This window comes from Chrysochloris asiatica, unplaced genomic scaffold, assembly GCF_000296735.1.
Source record: "Chrysochloris asiatica unplaced genomic scaffold, ChrAsi1.0 scaffold00049, whole genome shotgun sequence".
NCBI classification, from domain to species: domain Eukaryota; kingdom Metazoa; phylum Chordata; class Mammalia; order Afrosoricida; family Chrysochloridae; genus Chrysochloris; species Chrysochloris asiatica.
In genome coordinates this window covers 11,033,399-11,057,377 of record NW_006408567.1, presented here as the reverse complement: position 1 = coordinate 11,057,377, position 23,979 = coordinate 11,033,399, and the positions used below count along the sequence as shown (strand labels likewise).

Genomic DNA, 23,979 nt, shown 5'->3' with positions numbered 1-23,979 from the left:
ACTTTAGCTTCCTCCCTGATTTAAAACATTTTTTTTCTAATATATTTATTATTTTTTTTCAGTGCTTGTTAATCCAGAGGTTTTATATTCCACTAGAGAAATTAATAGTTGTAAAGTTGGCTCAGCTTGACAGTTGGTAAAGTAGTACTTCATGTGCTTGTATAGACTTATTTGTGTAATTCAAAATTTCTTAAATAAAACTGCTTAGAAATCAAAGGCATTGGGAAAAGATACAGTATTTGAAGAAGTATGTATTCATTTTAGAGTCCAGAAAATAAAACACCACATTTATTCCAGAGAAGTTTGTATTTGGGCCTTAAGCTTTTGAAAATAAAGTTTAGAGACATAGCATATGAATACCACGGTAATACACATGAAATAGTCTATCAGACCCTAAAAATTAACATGAACTTTCTCATGGTCAACAAAATAGTGGCTGGGTGCCGATTTTATTAGATAAGTTGGTTACAGCATTTTAATTATCATTTTAAATCTACCTAGGTGTAGCTGAAATTCAAAATGCACATCAAAGTAAAACTATTATCACAACTCAATGCCATACTAAATTTACTTGGCTTCTGCAGAATTCTAGTCAGACTTCATTTTTACTCCCTCATGGCCCAAGTGGCTTTACAGGAACGCAGGACATAGTGCTTATCATCACACAACATACCACTTTGCTTTATAACCTCTACAAAACTTTAAGGGGAGGTGGTGGCATTAGCCCTGTGGAACAGATCTTGCTTGATTACCTCAATAACACTGGCCCAGTATCTGTCCAGCAGAACCCATTGTGAAATAGTACAAGGTGCACAGCCCTTCACTGATTACAGGCAAGTGTTACAGCAGCCTAGCCATAAGGAAGGGGAGTTACAGCGTAGTACAAAATACAGTATAAAAGCGTTATTTAACATTCCACACTGAAGATTACTGATGCCTTCAAACAATCGTTTGGATGTTAGCCACTTAAACAAATACATCACTAAGGTAAACAATATAAACATACCAAAACCCTGTATGGTTAAATACAATTTCCATGGTACAAAAATCAAAGCCTGGAGATGTTTGTACAGATTGCTTTTTACACAATGTCTTCTTCAATTGCCAAATATTTACAACATTAAGGAGGAAATACATTTTGATGCAGAGTAAAATCTGAAATGATTAATATAAAACCTCAATCTATCTACGTGAGGCACTCCTGAAGCAAGTGGCATTAGCCATGAGGTCCTTTGGTACAAGGCCCATTGCTTGAAGAACCACAGTAGCTGCTGTGGCTTTAGCATGCTTCTTATTAGGGCTGGCAAAGCTGGGCTGGTAAGCGCTTCCATTTATCAATACCTATTCAAGAAAAACATACAATTGGGCTGGTAAGGGCTTCCATTTCTCAATACCTATTCAAGAAAAACATACAATAAGAACAGCATCAAACTTTAATATCTATTAGCTTTGTATTTTTTCACTAAATGCTAGAAAAATTAACAACTCTAAAACCCATGCTATGTAAATCAAATTAATCTCAACCCAGAAGAGGCAAATCACATGGAGAAAGGGATTGCAAATTAAGAGCATGTCTCCAAATAAAAAAAAAAATTCTGATAAAAATATTAAATCCATTTCCCATGTTTCATTAATATCAACAGTAAAATTACTCATCAGATTTTACCCATATTTTTCCCAAAATAGCTACAATTCATGTTAATGTACTTCTAATGTTAATTTAAATTCCACCCATACAAGTTCATTGAAAAATGAAATTAAAGGATAATTTTAAATTTCCATGAACTTTTTTGAAGCCCCCGCATATATGCACAACCCACAATAAGATTCTTATGACCATATAATGCTTATTGCCCCCCTCACCCTTTATCATTAAGACAAGTTGAGTAATGCAAAAATTTATATTTACCCTAAATAGAAAATGTTTGCGATGATCAGGGCCACTATCATGGACCAAGAGAAATTCAGGTGGTTGCCACCTTCTCTTATTACAGATTTCCATCAAGGCAGACACAGGATGTTTGCCTGCAGAGAAAGAAAAAAAGTAATCAGCTGCAAAATATTTCCAACATCTTTTATTAAAAGAAATTATGAATACAAGAGGAAATTCCACAGTGTATTCTAACCTGACAGATCCTTCATTGCAGCAGAGAAGTTCCCAGATCTCTTTTGTGCTCTTTCTCCCACTGCAACAAGACCTTTAGAAAAAAGGAAAGCCAGTGTTCACTAAGGAAAAGTCAGGGTGGCACTTAAAAGTTATTATAGTAAAATGAGACTCTGGACATCAATCCATACCTTCAGTTGTACTTTGCTAGGTATTAATACATATGATAATATACAAAGGGGCTTCAAGAAGAGAATGGAAAAGTTAATGGAATTTTTCCATCAACTTTTGGAAGCCTTGTATGTACAGACTTTCAATCCTATACACTGTTGGTATTGGAAATAGTATAAAACCAAATGTTTAGCCAACACACAAATTTAAAATATAAATTAAGGATACCTTACCCATCAAAAAGTAGCCCTCAGTTATAATACACCAATAAAGGTAAGTATTGTTAAGTTAAAAAAAAAAAAAGCAAAAGTGAGAAAGCATAAATTAGTCATTACTTTTCTCCATAAAATAACTTTGACTTAACAAGTATGAGATGGTCTCAAAAGACAAACATAACTTGTTTGCATAAGCTTATTGCAAAATCGACTAGAACTGGTTCCTTGTGTTTTTTTCTGTTATAAGTGCCATCAAGTGGAGTTCGACTCCTAGCGACCCTGCATAGTTTCCAAGGAGTGGCTGGTGAATCTGAACCACTGACCTTGCATTTCAAACTGACCTGTGGTCCCACACTTTATCCTACGACTCCACACCAGGACATCAGGTTCCTTGCAGTGGTGATGTGCCTTAGAGTCAATTCTGACTCTCGGTCACCCTGCATAAGGTTTCTGAGGCTATAAAACTTTACAGATGCAGCAAGAAAGCCACATCTTTCTCCTGCAGAACGGCTTGTAGCTGGGAACTGCTGATCTTAAGGTTAGCAGCCTGACTCAATCACTACGCTACCAGAGCTCCTTCCAGTAGTTCTGTTTAAAACTGCTTTTCCCAGCTTCCATGTACTAAGGAGAAACTTCTACCACTCCTTTGCTAAGAACGTTAAGTGCCATCAAAGTCTGTTCAAACTGACCTGGATGTTCAAACTGACTGCAGTCCAGTGCATTAACCCACAGTACCACACCAATACATACTGGTATATTTTCCCAAACCTGTTCTGGGATATGTCTCTGAGAACTTTCAAAAAGGCCATGCTGTACAGCCCCACAGAGACAGATGAAAGACACCCATGCTTCTTCCAATTCACACTGACCCTGTAACAAGGTTTCAAAGGCTGTAAATCTAAATGAAGGGCTCATACAGAGCCATTTGCACCCCCTCACAGAAACCTATCCATTTTTCAGAATCAAGTTTTAGAAACGACATTGTTCTAATGTGGCACAATTAATACAAATAAGGACCCTTTCTAATTTAAGAAAATGGCCCATTCTTAATGATGTTAATAGAATAATTACATTTTTTGCATCCTGTTTATCATTTTATATGTATATGAATACATACAAATTTGATAAATTCCCTCTCATGTGAACTTAACATGACAGTGTTGTAATTATAATATAAGATGTGCTAAAATAATGTTTCATAGTCAGAACACTTCTAAACTCATTAAGAATTTAACTCTATCAGACTTCACCCACAAGACTTCTGACTAACCCACTGTTGTGGAGTCAATTCAGGGACTGTACAGGTCAAAGCAGACCCAATTGCCTTTTACAGATGTAGACTCCCTCATCTTTCTACTGTGGATCAGTTGGTGGGTTTGAAGCACTGATCTTTGGTTAGCATCCCAGTGTTTAACCCAATGAGCCACTAGAGCTTCTGAAGACAGTAGCAAAATCCATGCAGTGGTAGAAGTTCCAAAGTACCTTAAAACAAGTTTAGATTTTAATAAGAGGTAATACTGTTTTGTCCCTGGCTGGTCTACTACTCTGCAGCCCCAACCCAACAGGACTCAACTACTGAGTCTGAAATGAGAGAAAAGTAAACAGAGTTATGGAATGAAAATAGAAGGATAAACAAGGGAAATCCAATTCTAGATATAAAAAATTAAGAATATGGCTTTTGCCAAGAGAAAACAAAATGGAAATTCTATTTTTCTAGACATAAAACCTAGTTAAAATTAATCACGCATATATGGCTATTTTTATAATAGTTTGCAAACCGTACTGACTAAAGTTTCCTTTTAAAAGTTCAAATTAAGGTCTCCCAACTGTATTTTTATTGAAAACGGGTTAAACTTTTTCTCTGACAAAGACATGCACAGGTACCAGAATTACATTTAGTATAGTATCAAAGCAATATGTAAAGATAATGAAACCCTAGTTAAAGGACATATAATAATGAACATTACAAAAACAATTTACCTTTTCGATCTGTCTTAAAATCAACTAGAATAGGTTCCTTATTTCCTTCTTTGTTTTTTCCTAATCCTTCTCCTTCTCTCCAGCCCATTTTTCTCATCAAAACGGCTCCCATTCCTCCAGTTACTGGGGCTGCTCTTAAGAACTGATCCTATCCAGAGAAAGAAAGGTAAAATGTCCCCATTTTACAGTTAGGATCTGATTACAAATGCAGTGGTAGCTCTCTATAAAAAAATAATTAAAATCTCATTTTACTGCTAAAACCTGTTACAGTTATTATAGAATTAAATTTAAATGCTTCTATACTCACACAGTTTAGTTTGCATATTTTACTTATACATTATAATGTATTTTATTTCAAAGTCAATTAAAGCAAGTAAATGGCAGTTTAAAAACAGTGGCCTTTATGCCCCCCTCCAAAAAAAAATTAGAACACTCCTGTTTCGTCCACTATTTAGGTTCACTGGTATCTCTTCTTAGCTTGCAAAATAAAAAGAAGGCAATGTTAAAGCATTCAATAATATTAATTGTCCCAGGTGTACCTAGTTAATGAATAAAGCCCAGATATTACTCAGAAATGCATACTGTTATTATACAAAGTTTCAGTCCCCATTCTATAATATAAAACAAGTATAGTTTTACATAGAACGTTCCTATGAAGCAAAAAGATGACTTAAAATTAAATCTATATGGTACAAAAATATCTATTCAATAAATATACAATCCCAGAAGATAACCTGAATTTGAATTTTTTTAAAACCTAGCTTGAAGTTAAAAAGACTTTTAAAAACTCCTTAAATGTTTACATACCTAGGCCTCGGTAGCAGCAGTGTTGTGAATAGTAGGGCTGGCACTGACCGGGGCAAGAAGACAGCTACAAGGATTTGGCCCTGAAACAAGTTTCCATATAGAGGGGTGAAAGTTCACAGGTTATTCTGTGAACAGTCATCTCTCTTGTATCCAACCCACTGAACCATAATTTCCATCAAAGCAGCAAACCGCTTAATGTCTTAAAGATGCACAACTGTATACATTAGCATGATCAGTTATTCTCACAGGTTACATATATGATGCCTTGTTTTAAAGGGCATTCATCTACATAAACAGTATTAAATTCTGTTAATCTTCATGGTCATTTAAAAAAAAATAGCATTCATCAAGTCATGCTTTATTTCCCTTGTGTTTTAATATTAGGTTTATTCTCTAGCATTAAGTTATCAACAGAGGGAGCCAAAACATTTGGTAGCTTTGGAAACCGTATGTATCATCATTTCTGCATTGATAAGTTAATGCTAAATCTGAAATTTTTATTTTACACAGTAGTAAAACTGTATAATCGTACTTGTTCCCCAGCTTTTTAATTACATGCTGGGGTATGTAACATGCCAATGATGTATGTAAGACTAGACATTAAGTTCAACAAGGTGCTCTGATGGAAGGAGGCAGCTGTGGAGGTAAAAACATAACCCTGGTTCAGTTCCTTTATTTGGTGCAGGCCATGCAGTGTAGATGTATAAAGAGAAAAAGTTAGCTGATGCTTGGATATCAACTGCCTTGATGCTACACACCTAGAATGATTTTTACTTACTTCCAGGTTCATCCGCCCATCTTTTCCAGGAAACACTCCTAAAAAAAAGGGCAACTGTGCAAAATACAATACAAACCCACAAATAATCCAGGTTTCCAATTTTGTCTTGTATTCTTTAATAGTTGCTTGTTTCTTTACCCCAATATGTATGCAGTTATCCCCCTCAAAAGCTGATTATTCCAATGAGTCTACCCAGTAAACAACAAATCAGGTTTTGTCCAAATCATTTCATTCCAGAAAATAAAGGTTCTTGTAAATCAATAACCATTAAAAAATTTTTTTTTACTGATGAATGAGAATATTTATAAAACTTTCATAACTGTCACTCTTTTCCATCTAAAAATACACTGCAATGAATTTTTAAAAATGTTGATACTCTGTATGGCTTTATAAAGAGGGTGTTAAGACTATACTTAGGCCAGAAAAGCCCAAAGATAATTGAAAAAGCTTTTAAAACACAACTCAGTGTTTAATGAGCAGATAGTATTTGTGATATTCACAGTAAAGAAACATTTTAGATTTCCAGTTGCCTAATGACTTTGTTGAATGTTCTGCCAGTTTTTCTAGATGAAATGTTTCTTCCTTAGAATATTAGTTACATTTCTTTAGTAATTTTATACCAAAGATTATTTTATTAGAAGCATTGCTTCTCTAATAATTCAAAATTCGGTCTGATGAACACATATTTTACCTTGTGGTAATTTGTGAAAATAATTTCATTCCTGGGATATAGTTATGTACACTATAAGGACAAACCTTTGGACTCTATATATGACTAAGCATATAAAAGCTTATTTAATATCAATGAACTGCCTACAATACTGAAAATACAACTACAAAAAAGAAGTTTTTAAGGAAAAAGTTGGTAGCCAGCCAATTGAATCACCGTGAGATTCACTTTTTAAAAAGTTATTTATGTTAAAAGCATAATGCTACTTAGAAGTATCCAAGCATTATAGATCAAGACTTCATTATATAGATGAAGACTAAAAATTTACAATGCAAACCCATTCATAAGTTTCTACAAGTAATCACAGAGATGTATAATCATGTGTCTAAAAGACACATTGATACTATCATCTCTAAGACTTCATAAATACTGAGTTCAATTTTAAGATTAAGTAGTATTAAGAATTTAAAATATTAAAGAAAAAGATGTAAAAGTATAATTCTTCCCATTAATATGAAAACCATTTCTCAAATACATTCAAAATAAATAAAAAATAAATCCAAACTTAAAAATTTGTTAGATCTTCATCCTCTTTTACCCAACACCAACCCACAGTAAACTACATAAAAGTAAAGCTCTTTCATGAATCTGACCATGTACTATGCACATATTAGTGTAAGTATTTCCAAAAAAATATCAGCAGGCAAACTGACAATATTTGATGTTTTATATTAATTTTGTTACTAAGAGTCAGAGATAAAACCATCAAAATTGAAGTAACTTATGAGATTGAAACATCAAAGCAAGTGATGTCTCATTTTTCAGAAATAAGAGTTCATTCGCTGGCACTTAAGACATTTCTTTGTAGAGACCCTTCACACTACTGATTACTACACTGTGAGGCAGTAATAAAGACTGTCTCCACTTGAAGCTTGGAGACTCTAAAACTCCAAAGAATTACTTGCCTAAGTTCACACAAGGAGTCAGGAATACAGCGGGATAGACCATGCAGCCTCCCAGTTTCAGCACTGCTATGCTGCCAGTACTCCTGAAACAAATTTCCCATCACCCATCCAACCAAGCCACATCCCTTCACCAGAATGTACTTCTTCACAAAGCCCTCCTTAACCACCTAAGACTCCCCCGATAATGAGGCAGCCGTAGGTGGATTTCTCAGGTCTTATTGCAGGAATCTGAAACCAGATGCACCTACATCTTCGCAGCACGAGGTGTCCATCCTCTCCATTGATTTTAGGTCTTATATGTCCTGTTTTCCATGAGATCAGTGGTTCTCAAATTGAGCCTGTGGATCACCAGAGGCCACCAGGGCCTGAATGGTGGTCCACAGATGGTATTCTCCATCCCCACCCCACCTCCTTCACCACCCTTTAACACTGCCCACCCCACACTCCAGCCATCCTCCCTCAGCCTTCCACAGTCCCATGGCACGATAGCCACATGCAGTGCTAATAAATAGGGCCTCCCAACCACTTGCTGTAATCAATGGCTGACAACCATAGGGATCTGGGGATGGAAGTCACAAGAGGGGTAAGGAACAGGGATTTTTAAGGAGGGCACAGGCACTAAGGAAAGGTGGTAAGAGGGTTAAGGACAATGGAATAGAGGTATGGGAAATTAGGGTGTGGTAGAAGGCTCTTGGGGACAGTGATCCACCAAAAATAAACCTGTAATAAAGTATCCCATGATGAGGAAACATTTGAGAACCACTGCTTTGAAATTATTAGATTAGTAGCCCAACAGGAACTGGAATATTCTGAACAGCACCTGATAATACACTGTTGGCATTAAACATACAGTTAAAAAAGGAAAAAATAAAAATAGCCTAGGGATATAAACTGATTGGCTCTTGAGCCCTATTTATACATTTGCCATTGTCTTATGAATCAGGTCCATCTTCAGTGTCCATCCTGGAACGTACATACATAGCAAATTTACTAATGAACATTGGTTAGTTATTGGGCCCTTCATGCATTTTTAATAATACTTTAAAAAAAAAAAAATCTTTGTACTTCAACACTTATGTATGTGTATATATATTGTATACCTTTTTAATCCAAGCTTGGGCACCAGTATTGGCCAACTGTTCTTGTGTCAGAACCTGTACTCCTGTACTTCCTGTGAATTGGCCAGGAATAGAGTTTAACTGAGCCCAAGCATCAATCTGGAAAAAAAAAAAAAACACACAAAAATCAAAACAGGAAGCTTAGATTAAATAAAATCACTCATCTGGTTAAAATGCCACTGCTAAGAACAAGTAATTAAGCAAAAATGTTAGTTCCTAAAACAGCTGCATAATATTAGTCAACCTATTTTATAGCAATATATTGCATTTACACATAATACAAATTATTTCCTCTAAATCTTGCAAAGTTTGACAGACTCTATTAACCCATTCCATCAGTAAATCCATAAGAACAATATCTGAGATGTTTAACAACTAAAAAAAGTTGTAATATTCATTCTTCAAAAAATGTAAACAATAGAAATAATTGAAACATAAAAATGAAAGCAAGCTAATATACCAAAGAATCCATTCTAATCCCATTCTTCCATCTCACACTACACTCCAACAAATATCAACCTAGGTTTTAAATTATTAATAACTAATTTAGTTAAATTCACGGTATATGCTTGTTATTCAAATCAGTTCAAATCTTATTTACTAAGCATCTGGTGGTATATCAGGCATTGCTTTCATTATTGGTCTGAACCTGTACTTACTGTTTCTATATATACCTACAATAAAAAAGTACTTGATCTAAGTCAAAAGCTATTAGACTGTTAAAAAGTACACACTCTAGATTTTAATTGCCTGGGCTTGAATTCCAGTTTCCCCACTTATTATATATTAGTTGTGTGACCTTGTTTTTTTTTATTACGTGCCAGAGTTTGTTCCGACTCACAGAGATCCTAATTAAGATAAATTATTTACTTTCTTGGATTTTTTTAGTTTAAAAAACTTTATTTCAATATCATGTCACAGATTTTGTTACAACTCAACTCTGGTTAGTCAAATTCTCATTTAGACATTAAAAACTGCTACATACCCGTTCCTGAGCTCGATTTAACATGCTCATAGCTTCAAGATCAAATGCATTCTCACTGAGTCTTTTCTGAGCAAGTGCTCGCTCAGTCATTGCTGTAGAGATGTCCACAGGCTAAGAAAAAAAACATAGATAATTATCTTAAATTACCACAGGCCCCCCAAATTCTGAATAGTGCTCATAGTATCTTACAAGTCTTACATATTAATATACTGAAAGTAGGCAAAAGATACAGAAAACAGAAAATTATTTAAGCTTTAGTTACTATCAAAGGCAACCACAGAACCCAATTCAAAGCCTGTAACAGATTTCAGCTTATTTTCTACTATATCAAACTGAAATTATATATAGAGTCCTATTAGGAATGTTCTTATTGCTATACCTTCAGAAGCAGTAAAAATTCTTAATAGTCGAAAAACCATTACCATAAAAATTATTACTCCTTTACACCTTGCCTTTGTGAATAGAAGTAGTTAGGTATCTAAGTGCCATCAAGTTGGTATAAAATATATACTGACCCCAATTAGCATTTCTGAGGAGCAGCTGGTGGATTTGAACCACTGACCTCGTGGTTAGCAGTCCAGTGCTGACGCTACAGCACTACACCAGGATTCTAGTTAGGTCTTAAGAACCCAATTTTTTTCTAATACATTACATTAAAAAATTAATGAATCTTTTGCTTTCAGTTTGCACAAATCTATGATCAGACTTAAAATACTTTTAAGTACATAATATAATTAAAATGCTTAAAATTACAGGTGTTTAAAAGCCTTGGGTCTTTATTTTCAGCCATATAGAAATAACTCATTAAGAATTCAATACATTTTGTTCTAAAATTGAGAGCGCAACTTCACCTATTCTTGATCTTTGTTTTTCTTCCGACACCACTTAACCCACTAATGTTTTCCTAGTTATATCCCCTGAAAATTGTGTCGGGAAATTCTTATCTGGCATGAGGTTGTTTCATATATAAAGAATTAAGCATAGATACGATAAACACAAGGAAGTCAGTAAATTAGTTAAAAGTTATAGATTTCCTTTTTTAAAAATGGAAGTAGAAGTTAACTGTATTAGACTATGCATTCTGGATGAAATACTTTTCAAAGACCTATAATCTATGAATGATTACAATGAAAAAATGATTCACTAGTGTTCCCTTCTCTCCATTCAGAGCCCCTTAGAGTCAGAGTTGGTCATGTTACCTTATTGACTCACTGTTAGCTAATGAATCAAGTTTTTCTCTTCCACAAAAAGTGTAATTTCTGTTGCCATGTAAAACAAAGGCAAAAGTTAAACTAATTCTGTAATTGCTGATAAGACTGTTTATAGACTTCTTAAATGAATGTCCTTAATTTGCTGGTCAACCTGATGCTATCCACACAAATTATTACCTGGGCCTTTAACAGCTTATCTACATAACGTTGGCCTGATAAGAATTTAGTGTGTTCAGTTTCTGGAACTTTAAATAGGAACCCAGCCACTTCAGAGTGAAATGTTCTGTTTGCTTGGTTGCTCTATCTTAGATGTTACCTAAAATTGCCTGGGAGGATTATCAATGTAATTTCAAAAGACTCATTAAATATATTTCAAGTAGTTTTTCATTAATCTGGCTACAATTATTTGTGGTCCTATAGCAGTCTGAAAATTCAAGTGTGAATAATAGATTTTATTATAGAAAAGATAAAACCTGAGGAAATGCTGGGGGTGGGGTGGGGGGAAGTGTCCACCTACTAGGGTCTTTGATCCTTAATCTTACACTATAAAGCTGCCATAAGAAAGTATTTTAGCTCGCTCTCAAAACTCCCACTTTTCTACAAAATTAATTTTTTATTTGAAAGTAGTTAATACACCTTTTAAAACCTGTTCATGCTTTTAACATTTACTTGGAATAAGCCAGTAACCTAAAAATACTTCCCTCATTTATTTCCAGGAAATTTCCTTAAGAGCTCAGTAATATTCCATATTAAAATCACATTTCACTCTGTAAAGATATTTTTATATATCAATCTTAAACATTCACTATGATTTTATTTTAGATAAAATTACAACTCATTTTTATCGCAACATAGTCAAACTTTATTAATTCAAGAGGCTAATGAAGTGAGTTCCAAATTCATATCAAAATTTTATTACCAAATAGTAACTTAACTACTAATTTCATATTCACATTTTTAAGGATGAGAAAATATATTCAAAATAGAATAAGCAAAATTATTTCTGATGAATGCTCAAGTGTTTGCAGCAAAAAGTCCATTTCCAACTTTTCAAGATAATGTGGGCTATACAATAAGACATAAAAACCCAACTAGCATAATCAAAGTTTAAATGTTCCCTGGCTAAACTAAATGTTGTTTTTCCTATTTAGATTATTTATTCATATTAATTCATTTATAAATTACCACCACCACCCTTTAAAAGCAGTGCTAGTAAAACATTCTGCAGTAATTGCCACTGGACACTTAAAATGTGGCTATGGAGATTCAAAACCATTTTTTAAATCCTCCTCCTAAGACTTTCTCAAAATAGTGAAATTTACATAAAAGAATATATGGAATATGTGTAAGTATAACATTAATAAAAACCTGTCCAAGTTACTGAATCTCTTTATCTTAGCAACAAAAACTTCATATATAACCTACAGTAGTGATTTGAGTAATTAAATACAATGCATCTAGCATCATGTAATGTTTAATTCATGACCTATATTATACAAGTGTACCTTTTATATGTTTAATTTTCATTAAAAATTTCTTCTGTCAGTTTACTTCCCCCAACTTTTGTTAATCCAACTGTTTACCAAAGTAGAAACAAATTATTTGAATTAGTATTTCTTAGGAGGTCAATGAAAGGGTATTAAAGAAATAAAGAACTGTTCAGATAGTGTCAATGAGATTAAAAATAACCTCTGAAACAAAGTTATTTTCAATACTGCTATTGCAGGTATCTCCAATTAAAAAAGGGAAATTTTTAAGAAATCGTAACTAAAGAAAAGCATCTAACCTGAGTATGACACATGATCTTAAAATATTTAGCAAAATGTAATAAAAATATTAAGAGGTTCACAGAACAGCCATAAAAACAAAAGCCATTATTAAACACAAAATGTCCCAGTTATATAGATTGGGCTTAAAAGTGAATTAAGAATCAGTTTTATAAAACTCTCTAGTGCAACTAACTGTTAACTTAAAAATAAGTTTAAACTTAATGAATAGTAATTGGAATTCAACCTATTAAATAGCTCAAATAAATTGGTAACCACCTAAAAGAATCTACAGAATGAATACCAGAGCTGTACATTTTACATTCTAGCACTAACCAAGAACTGTGTGCTTCATTTCTAATTAAACTTTTCATCGTATGCAAAAATTTTTCACTTTCCTAAACTTTGTAAACACAAAGCTTCCAAATTCAAGATAATTTTAACCCCACTGAGATGTGGACATAAACTTGAGAAATACAAACCAAGTTCATTGCTTGTGATAAAGATGAACTTAATATGTAAGCAATCACTGAGTTAGTTCTGGATCTCTAAAACATTTATGACTGAAAACTCCATGCTAAATCTTGTAACATGTAAACTTTTACTAACTTTTTTACCAATAATTAAAACCCCCAGGGACAATTGTTTTAAGATACTAGTTTCCAATATTTATGATTTCGTTATTTATAAAGCATATTCACACAAATATGGTCAAAGTTCTGTAGTCACTCCTTACTGAGGATGCCGCTGGTTTCTGAGTAGAAAGACGATGCTATGGTCACAGTAGACAGCACACAGTCTGATGAGTTGTTTTCCCATAAGATATGGATTTATGCTGATCCATCCACAACTTCTGTCCACTTATACTTAAGTCAAAAAGCACTCATGTGCAAGACATTTGGTGGGGTTTAGGATGTAGTCCATTATTTAACAAAGCTAATTTGGTCCTTATGAAGACCAAATCCGTGATCTTTGCCTAAATGTTTTTTATACTCAAGACTAAAGAACCACAAACTCCATTTATATTTATTAAGATGAAAGGGATTAATAGGGGGGAGAAATAAAGGCTACCCAGTTAAAAAAAAAAAACTGACCATCTAAAAGAACTTTTTTTAGCTCTAGAAAGCCCTATCAAAGGGTCATGCTATCTTAAATGTCACCAATAGTTTTCCACCAACACTGGTCTATGAAAAACAGAATTCAACATTTTATGTTGTGAACATTTCCTCTAGGTGTGGCTACATAAAAGTAGGAACCTGAAAGCAAAATAGAATCCTGTCTCCATTTCCTGTTGAAACTTTGGAATTCTTTTATTTAGAACTAGTTATTTAAATCTTTTAGTTAAAATCTAACATTCACGTTTGAGGAAAGATAAAGCTAAGGCTATCACACCAACAGTGTTAAGATGGAGAATGGCTGTGTATTAAAATATAAATATACACACACTCACATGTCTCAATCAAAAAATCATCTAATTATGAAAATCCACTTGCCCCATGTTCAACTGAAGAAAGTTAAAACCATTAGGGTCACTTATCTTCTGAGGAAAATGCCTTGGAAATTTGCTATACTATTCATTAGGTCTTCACTCCATTGCAAAATTATTCACATATCATCTCTATAGCTATCTTTTTTTTAATTCTTTGTTAAATGCTTAATATGCAAGAAATTGACTGAAAGGATTGGTATCAGGATTTCTAAGTAAATCTATTTAGCCCTTTTTATGATGGCTGATACTCAGTTAATACAAGATTCAGTCAGTTACAAGTGTCAATTACGTTCCCTCCAGAGATGTGCAGCTTAACCTCCCCAAGAATAGCAACAAAGCTACTCAATTGGTTTCTTAAAATATTGTTCAAAGCAGCTCTAGCTCCCCCTTAATGGTGATGGTATAACTTTAATTGTTGTACTCCATGCGAACACAGACCACTGGTGAATGTAAGTTGTATTTAGTTACCATGCCTCACTTCATCATATAGGACTTGTTCCCTTTCAAAATGCCGCGGGTCAAAAAAACACAGTGAAAATGTCGCCTGTGACTATATAGCTCGGGAAAAAAATACTGCTATCACAAAGTTTCTGATTTGGGTTCTCTTCACTTTCTGATTTGATAAACATGATTTGTAGTATTGTAGGTGTTTAGTGAAAAATGATATGGCCAGTGAAGGAACTGAAGGTGAAGAGTACAGATCTCTCTGACCTAGAACTGCAGTAAAAGGAAGTGGGGATGTAGCCCCACATTTTAAGGGCATCAGATATCTAGTCCATTTCTTGGACAAATGTCTGGTCTTTGGACACCAAGGGCAAGCAGAAGAAAGGTGATGACAACTAGTCTATGGTATATCATTTAAGATTCCCACCCCCCTATTAAGTCTCCACCCTCCCAGATCCCCCAAGCGTGATTTTGCACAACAAGTTAAATAAAAGTAAACTGTTTATTAAAAGATACAGCAAAGGTACAGATACAGAGATACATACAAAGATACAGATATATATATATATATATATTTACATATATACAGTCTTGCTGTTTTCATGTGCATTATATTTAGCAGCACATTATTTAATCAGGCGGCATTTTAATGGGGTTATTTTGACACTTGGCATTATTACTGCTTAATTTAACAAGATACAACTATAGCCTCATGGAAATTTCAAGTGTGACTTCCACGTCTCCAACTTTTAATAGTAGCAAAGAGGGGAAGGCGAAGGGAATGGAGTACCAAGGCTGAGCATTAGGTTAAACACAAGAATTCAAAAGGACCAAGGTAATACAAGATAGGAAAACTGATGATAATTAAAGGCTATCTGAAAAACAACCCAGAAAGATAGTAGGAACCACTATTTAAAGGCAATGGGCTATGTACCCAAGATGCACGTTATCAGTGACCTTTTCCAATCCCGTTCTTGTGTTGAACCTGAGGATCTGCCTCTAGCCACTCAACCCCTCCACCCAATAAATTTGCTACCACCAAAATCTAGAGCTGTATAGCCTTGAAGCAAAACGGGAAGCTAAGTAGTTGTACCTTGGGCTACCTTCCCACAAGTGCATGGAGGGCCCAATGTTGGGTAGGGATGTGATAACACTGTTCTCTGCAATTCGATGCTTTTCACTTTGTGGCTTGGTTCCACAAAGTGAATTGCATCGAGTTACTGTCAAATGAGAAGCTGCGGGTTGTTTCAGCTGTCGTCTAACCCGGCCCTGCCGTTTAACCCGGCCCTAAGAAGAGTGAAACAGAATCCAAATCAGATATAAAATAACAATAAAATGGCAGATTCAGGTATAAAAAAAAGAAAACAATACATTTCACTCCTTTCACTTACCTCAGATGGCAAAGTGCTGCTGAAAACATTATCATCATCATCTTTGTTTTCTTCACCATTTTTCTCTACGGGAACCCACTCTCCATAAACACTGTCTGCTTCTTTTTTTCGGTGTTGAGATCCAGATGATACAGGAAATTCTTTTGTTAATGTTACCTGGCTTTTTGGTGGAGTTGGCTTTGCTGCTGCTGCAATCTGAAAAAAAAGAGTAATTAAAACTCAGTAGTCTCTCTACAGCACATAACAACATAACAAAGACCTACATTACATTGATTTCTGAAGATTCCGAACACAATCTGAGGTTTCAAAATGGATTCACAGTATTTAAGAATTAAGAATATAAAGTAGGAATTTAGTTTTGTTTTGTTTTGTTTTTACACAGTTCCATATACTGAGCTGTTTCATCAATCCATAAACTCTAATACTCACATTCAGATTGAAAAAAATGGGTTTGGGTTCACTGAGTTTAAAGGGATGATGATAGAAAGGAGGCTCTTCTTCCTCTTCATCCGAAACATGTGGTTTATTCACTATTACATCATCATCTTCTTTACTTTGTGCGATCTGTTTGCATTTCTTAAAAAGCAAAAACAAACAAAAGATAAATCTTACACATTTATGTAGAATTACAATTTCTTAAAAATCAAAACTCCGTAAAACCAACTTTCAAGATTAAAGCAAGATTAATAATATAGGTTATACACACATAACTTAGCTTGTTAGCTATCATTTAAACACACTCTGGCTGTTCAGTCAGTCAACAACATTTATTGAGCACCTACTATGTGCAGAGCACTGTACTGGGCACTGTCCAGGGAATACAAAAAAAAAAAAAAAAAAAGTAGAAGACATGGTCCCTGCTCCCAAGGAGCTTACAATCTAGTTCAAGAGATAGAATACATACACATGAGATAATTGAAGAACGCTTTTACAGAGCAACAGAACAACAAGTGCAAACCAATATAATACAAACTGAGTACATAAGTGCTGAAAAACAAAGGTTTAAGAGAAAAAAGAATCAGGCAAGGCTAGATAATCAAGGAAAAATTCCTTGGAAGAATTCTGAGCCAGATTTTCATAGTGAGGAACAAGTACTGGTAAGGAAAAGTCATTTTAGGTGGTGGCAAAAGGTGAAAACAACTGTTAAAAGGATAAGAGGGCTGAATAGTGGAGTAAAATAGAAGAGCACAAAGTATTCACACAGGGTTTCAAACTTTGGATAAGAAGCTTGGATTTGATAGGTCTTAACTAGAGTTTCTTTAACTTTTAAGTTGTAATTTGAATTGTAATAAATGAAAAATGTGAGGAAGAGATTTTATGATCCACAAATATATGGTAAACAAGATCTGAAGCATTTGGGATACGATTAGATAGTGATATGTCTCCTCCTAACTGTTGTAGATTGAGTTGAATAAGGAAAGAAAACAAGAATGGAAAATAAGGTATGATGAAGAGGGTCCAACTGATGAGGTCTGACATATGAAGCAAAGTCAATTCCTTCCTGAGAAGTGAAGGAAAAGACTCTACTACCTGGCTTTATAAAAAGATCAGAATAAATTTGGGCAGACCTGTCTCTAAACAAGCAGAATTAGTCACATCCATTATCAACTGAAAAATAGTACAATAGAATAAAAAGCTCATTTAGCCAAAAACACAAAGTAATATCAGGCTTATAACCAAGGGGAACAAAATATTGACAGTGGTAGGCTGGCATAAGGCTAGCCAATAACAAGTTTCAATATATGAAACAGTATGGTATTTCTGGATCCTAGCAGCAATATTTCAGCGTTCTACCAAAATAAAAAAAAGAAAAGCCAATAATACAACAAAGCCCACCCAACCCCCAAAAAGCCTCAATTGAAAAGATCCAATTTTTAAAAACAAATTTGTGTTTAAAATACATATGTTACTGCCAAAACCCGAACCGCAAGAAGAACTGATAATGGCCGGCCATTATCGCCAATGGCTGGTACCAAACAGCCAAAACCCGAAATGTTGATGCGAAAGAAGTTCCTTTCAGGTAATGGCCAGCTATTCTCATTAATTTCCAAGCTCCGGTGGCAAAAGATCATTTCTGAAGATTGTCTGTGTCTTTGCGTATATGCAGTACACTCGTGGCGATCAGTGAACACGTCGTGAATGGAAACGAAACTGTAGGCGAGCTTCTGCGTGTTGCTCACTCAACACCTCCTCCATTCAAACGAACCGTCCCACTCCTCAGTCAGTTTGGCTTCTAAAACTGGAAAGCAAAAGTAATGGGAAGTAACTTTTAGCTAGCGGAGCTTAGCCATCCCGGATAATGGCCTGCTAAACAGAGCTTCTGCCGCTGCCACATCTGTATTTCGGGTTTTGGCCACTTGGTGCCAGCCATTATCAGTTCGGCCCACAATTCGGGTTTTGGCACGCTCCAGAGTCAACATCACTGGAATAATCCATTTAAGTACAAAAACAAATTCTCTCTAGCTTACCTCTGTTAGCTCTTCTATAGTAGCTCCTCCTGACTTTTTAGCAACTTTCTCTTCTATTGAAGGTGGAGGTGCAGGCTTTAGGTTTGGCGGTAAAGGAACACCAGCCTTAGCACACATGGCAGCTGCATTAGCTTTGGCTATTTCAAGTAATTGAGCCTTATCTATAAGAGAAAAAATATAAGCAGTTTTCCTAAAAGGTTGTATACTTACATTTTACATTATCAAGTTTTAAATGCTAACAACTTAAGATACCAAATTTCTAGCCAAGTTATACTTGTGATCATATCACTTTGGCTCCAATTTTTTACGTGTTTACCCCCTATTCTGGAGTCCTGGTGTGGTACTATAGGTTTATGCGCTGGATTGCTAGACTGGTTTGATATTCAAGGTTGGCGGTTCAAGCTCACTAGTCACTCCTTCGGAACCCCATATAGGGTTGCTATGAGTCAGAACCAACTCAACGGCACTTTAACAACAACCCCCTATTAAACAATTAAGTTCATACTGAGCTTCCCTCCCATTCAACCACTAGACAAAATAGTTAACTATAGCTACTCTGCTCACCCTGCCATACACTAAGACACAGACCTGTCAAAGCCAACTTTACTTTCCAAACATAGTATATCCTTACCCTTTATGTCTTTATTATCCTTTCTGCAGGAAATTACTCTCCTAATCTGACAATCTGAATCACTCTTTGAATGCTGTTCAAGTGCCAGCTCTTCGAACATGGCATCAAGGAAAAATTAACATCTCTCTACTGTGTTCCTAAAGTACCTCATCTATGATGCGATAGCAATCCTCACATTCTGCTTTCCTTTTGGGCAGTTTCTTGTAATCACTTAGAGAACCACACACTTTTCCTCTGCAGTGCTTTAAACTCAATCTTTTGTTAAATTGAATAGATTCTCTTTTCTCTCTCTCCCAGTGTCTTTTTAGATTACCCTTATCTACTAGAAAAATAAATTGTCTACACTCATTGCTGGTACTCATGCACTATCCATCACGTTTTAAGCATCTTTGCATGCTACTTAAAATCATGGGAAATTAGAGCTTTTTATTCTGAGTATATAATACAGATGACTAAAATCATTCACTAATAAATTCCATATATTTTGCTGCTTATTACCCACCCAGTTAATGACTCCCCACATGCAAACATCTCTACTTACTTCCAATCAGTCACCGTCACAACCATGTAAAAGTCTTATATATTACCATATTAAGACATGTAACTTATTAAGAAGGAAATCATGAAATTTTAGGTTATCAGCAAGAATGTATGTTGAAATACAGTAACAATCTCAGCATATACTAGCCTAGTTTTTAAATTTTACTTTCCATTTTTCATTATGGTAAAATATACTTAATAAAATATTTAAGTATGGAAACACCAATCTAAAGCAGGCCTCTGTAATTCTAATTACATCTATCTCTAAACTTAGGCATTCATTCCTTCATTTTCTCCACGCAGAATATTTAACTTAAAGATAAAAAATTTTATTTTAAGCCAATAATCCCAAATATTACAGTTGCCCAAAGATCATAATAAAGTAAGGTTAAATCATTTAACCCTCATGACTCACCCAAATCTGTCAAACGTTTAGGTGATCTGCCTCTTTCAGAAGACCTGGATCGTTTACGACGGATGGGAGATCTGCTAAACCTTCTTCTTAAGGGTGTTCGTGACCGCCTTAATCTGACTGGTGATATACTAAAGCTTCGTCTTCTTACCACAGATCTTGACCTTCTCCGCCTGCTTGGTGTGCGACTCCGCCGGTTTGGGGTACGGCTCCGTCGGTTAGGGGTGCGACTCCGCCGGCTTGGGGTACGGCTCCTCCGGCTTGGGGTGCGGCTCCTCCGGCTTGGGGTACGGCTCCTCCGGCTTGGGGTGCGGCTCCTCCGGCTTGGGGTGCGGCTCCTCCTGCTTGGGGTGCGGCTCCTCCGGCTTGGGGTACGGCTCCTCCGGCTTGGAGAAATGCTAAAGCTCCTTCTTCTCCCCACAGATCTAGACCGTCTCCTGCGGCTCGGAGTGTGACTCCGACTTCGACGACTTGGGGTGCGACTTCGAGCTCTAACTGTTTTCCGGTTATCCCTAGAACTGGATCTTTTTCTTTTCCTTTCCCTGGATTTGGATCTGTGCTTTGGAGATCTTTTGCGCTTTTCTTTTGATACAGATCGCCTTCCTCTAGACTTTGACCTTGACCTGCTGCTTCTCCTTCTGCGTCTTGAACGTGACCGAGAACGTGTTTGGGAACGATGCGACTTAGACTTAGATGACCTCTTCCTTGCCCTAGAACGAGATTCACTGGTACGCTTGCGTGATTTGTGTTCAGAAGACTTGGAACGCTTACTTCGAGATCTTAATGAAGAATCTCTTTTCTTTTCTTTTTCACCTTTGTCACGGTTCTTTTTCTTGCTTTTTTCATGTGTGTCCTTAACTTTTACAAAAATTTCATAATCATCTTTTTCCTCTGATGACGACTCTGAAGCTCTTTCTGGTATACCAATTACAGCTGGACTTGTGGCAGATTTGTCACGTTCAACTTCACTTGCAAGTAAAGGTCCTTCAATACCAGCTCTGAGGTTTGTAAGACGTTCCATGTCCTTAGGAAGTAATGGTCTCACTAAATCTGCTTCATTAATATCCTCAATATTGGCAGAAAATCCTAGACCAGGCAACATCTCTTTACTAGGAATCAGTACTTCTTTATCTTCACTACTTTCTTTAGCGCTAAGGGCAACTGCTATTGTCTGTTCGCTCTCTTTCATAAGCAATGGTCCTTCTACATCCTCACTAACAAGGTTGTTGGATGATAAATCAAGATGAATGTCTTTAGCTGGCAAAGGTCCCTCTATGTCAGCTTCACTACCACCACTGGGGCTAGTGGAAATTACCATGTCATGTTCTGTATCTTGAGTTGATAAAGATACTTCAACATCGTATTTATTATCTGAACTTAGAGCAGATGCTGTAGCAAATTCAATACCCTTAGTAGTTCCTTTTGCATCAGGTTCAAGAGCAAGAGGATCAGAAGATCCTACAGCAGCCTCACTAACACCAGGGCAGGTAGCCAATACTGTGCATTGTTCAACTTCATTGATGGGTACAATTTTCTCTTCATCCATTTCACCAACACTGTAAGTGCTGGCAGCAGACATTGTATTAAGTTCCATTTCTTTAGCAATCAAATGATTATTCATGTTAAAGTCTATACTCATTCCATGTTCAGTCCCATAGGAGTCACTCTTAAGGTGTCCTTCAGCATGTGATTCTTCACCTGAATACATAGTAATCTCCTGCATGCCAACATCTGGAGCAAGATTAGAACCACCAGATATTAAATTCATTCCCTTTATAATATGTGTTGAGGACAAAACACTAGACTCCAGTATCATTGATGTAGTCTCCAATACCAATTTAGTTGATATTACTTGAGTCTGTTCTGAGACAGTGACAGCAGGCTCTGAAACTGCCAGAGTAGATTCTTGAACAGAAACAGATGGCTCTGAAACAATCATGGCAGGTTGAAGGACCGACACTGCTGGTTCCACCATAGGCACAGTAGGTTCCAGGGCAGAAACCACTGGCACAGGAACAGTAAGATGCTCAGTCTCAGTCATAGTCGGTGGCTCTGAGACAGCTACCACTAGAACTTCCGGAACAGCCAGCGGCTGCGGGACAGCCACCGCCAGCGGCTGCGGGACAGCCACCGCCACAGACTCTGTGACAGCCATGGCTGGCAATTCTGGAACTGCCACTGCTGGTGACTCCGGAACCACAGCCACTGGCTCTGACACAACCATAGACAACGGCTCTGAGAGAGCCATGGCTGGCACCTCTGGAGTGGTCTGGGCTGACTCTGGAATAGTTACAGCTGGCTCAAAGACAGGCATAGATACTTCTGAAACAGCATGTCCTGAAGTGCCCATAGACCCCAAGGTTTCTGCCGTCTCTGACACAACAGGAGGGGGGTCTGATGCTAACAAAGGTGGTTCAGCTGACATTATGTGAGTTTCGGACACCATACAAGTCACAGGTGTCTCTAGAATCATTTCATGTTCTACTATAGCAGACTGTACAGGTGTTGATGTAACTGATGACTCTGGCTCTGGTGGCGGTTCTGGAACAGTCACAAGAGCCTCTGCTGCTAACACTGAGGGCTCCGCTGTTGACACTGAATAATTAGCAGGAACTGCCAAAGGTTCTGAAATCTCACTTTGACTCACAGGGGGTTCAGGCAGTGATACCGAGTCCTCAGGAGGCAATGTTGGCACTTCAGTAGGCCATGTATTTTCAGCTGTTAACGCTGACTGCTCAGTGGGTAATGCAGGACCCTCCGGTGGTTCCTCAGGAGGTAATGGTGGTGTCAATGGTGGCTCCTCAGGTGGCAATGGTGGCATGGTAGGGGGCTCTTCAGGAGGCAAAGGTGGCACCATATATGCCTCCGTGTATGTATCAGTGTAAGAATCAGTGTAAGAATCAGCTGCCATAGACATCATTGAACGATCAGCAGTGTAAGATGACATCATAGACCGGTCAGCTGCAGAGTATGATGACATCATGGACCGGTCAGCAGCAGAGTATGAAGACATCATAGACCGGTCAGCACCCATGGACATCATAGATCGGTCAGTCATCATGGAACGTTCATAAGCTGACATCATAGAGCGTTCGTAAGCTGACATCATAGAGCGTTCAGCCATAGGGGACATCATAGAGCGCTCATAGGCTGACATCATAGAGCGCTCATAAGCTGACATCATAGAGCGCTCAGCCATAGGGGACATCATAGACCGCTCATATGACATCATAGAGCGTTCATAAGATGACATCATGGAACGTTCTGCAGCATACGACATCATCATAGAACGTCTAGATGCTAACATCAGGGGTCTAGGAGCTAACCTATATGGCCTGGGTGCTATTCTATAGGACCTTGGTGCTATCCTATAGGGTCTAGGTGACATCCTATAGGGATCTGGAGTTAGTCTATAGGGATCATGGCCTAATCTATAAGGGTCCTGACCTAATCTGTAGGCATCATGACCTAACCTGTAAGGGTCATGACCTAACCTGTAGGGATCTTGGGCTAATCTATAAGGATCCTGAGCTAACCTATAGGGATCAGGAGATTTTGAATCCAACATAGCAGAATCTTGGGTACTAGTTGCTAACATTTGGGCATCCATGGTACCAGATGCTAACATTTGGGCATCCATGGTGCCAGAAGCTAACATTTGAGAGTCCATAGTGCCAGTTGCTAACATCTGGGAATCCATAGAACTAGTAGCTAACATCTGAGAATCCATGGTGCTGGTCGCTAACATCTGGGAGTCCATAGAGCTAGTCGCTAGCATCTGGGAGTCCATGGAGCTGGTCGCTAGCATCTGGGAGTCCATGGAGCTGGTCGCTA

General features: G+C 36.8%; 1 protein-coding gene across 2 annotated transcripts in view; it reads right to left on the bottom strand.

Annotated features, from left to right (window-relative positions):
- Positions 1 to 1,334: 1,334 nt before the first annotated feature.
- Positions 1,335 to 23,979, bottom strand: part of SON (SON DNA binding protein) — a 31,698-nt gene continuing 9,053 nt past the window's right edge. Inside the window, exons 4-15 of one of the 2 annotated variants that reach the window (XM_006862544.1) lie at positions 22,403 to 23,979; positions 20,427 to 22,333; positions 20,149 to 20,342; positions 18,563 to 18,723; positions 16,520 to 16,670; positions 16,095 to 16,282; positions 9,794 to 9,904; positions 8,791 to 8,907; positions 4,471 to 4,618; positions 2,127 to 2,198; positions 1,910 to 2,025; positions 1,335 to 1,394 (exon numbers count right to left, since the gene is read on the bottom strand). In XM_006862544.1, the coding sequence (XP_006862606.1) occupies positions 1,335 to 1,394; positions 1,910 to 2,025; positions 2,127 to 2,198; positions 4,471 to 4,618; positions 8,791 to 8,907; positions 9,794 to 9,904; positions 16,095 to 16,282; positions 16,520 to 16,670; positions 18,563 to 18,723; positions 20,149 to 20,342; positions 20,427 to 22,333; positions 22,403 to 23,979 (4,802 nt within the window). Of the gene's footprint in view, positions 1,395 to 1,909; positions 2,026 to 2,126; positions 2,199 to 4,470; positions 4,619 to 8,790; positions 8,908 to 9,793; positions 9,905 to 15,735; positions 15,991 to 16,094; positions 16,283 to 16,519; positions 16,671 to 18,562; positions 18,724 to 20,148; positions 20,343 to 20,426; positions 22,334 to 22,402 lie in introns of those variants that run through there. The other variant, XM_006862545.1, reaches the window with a different exon arrangement.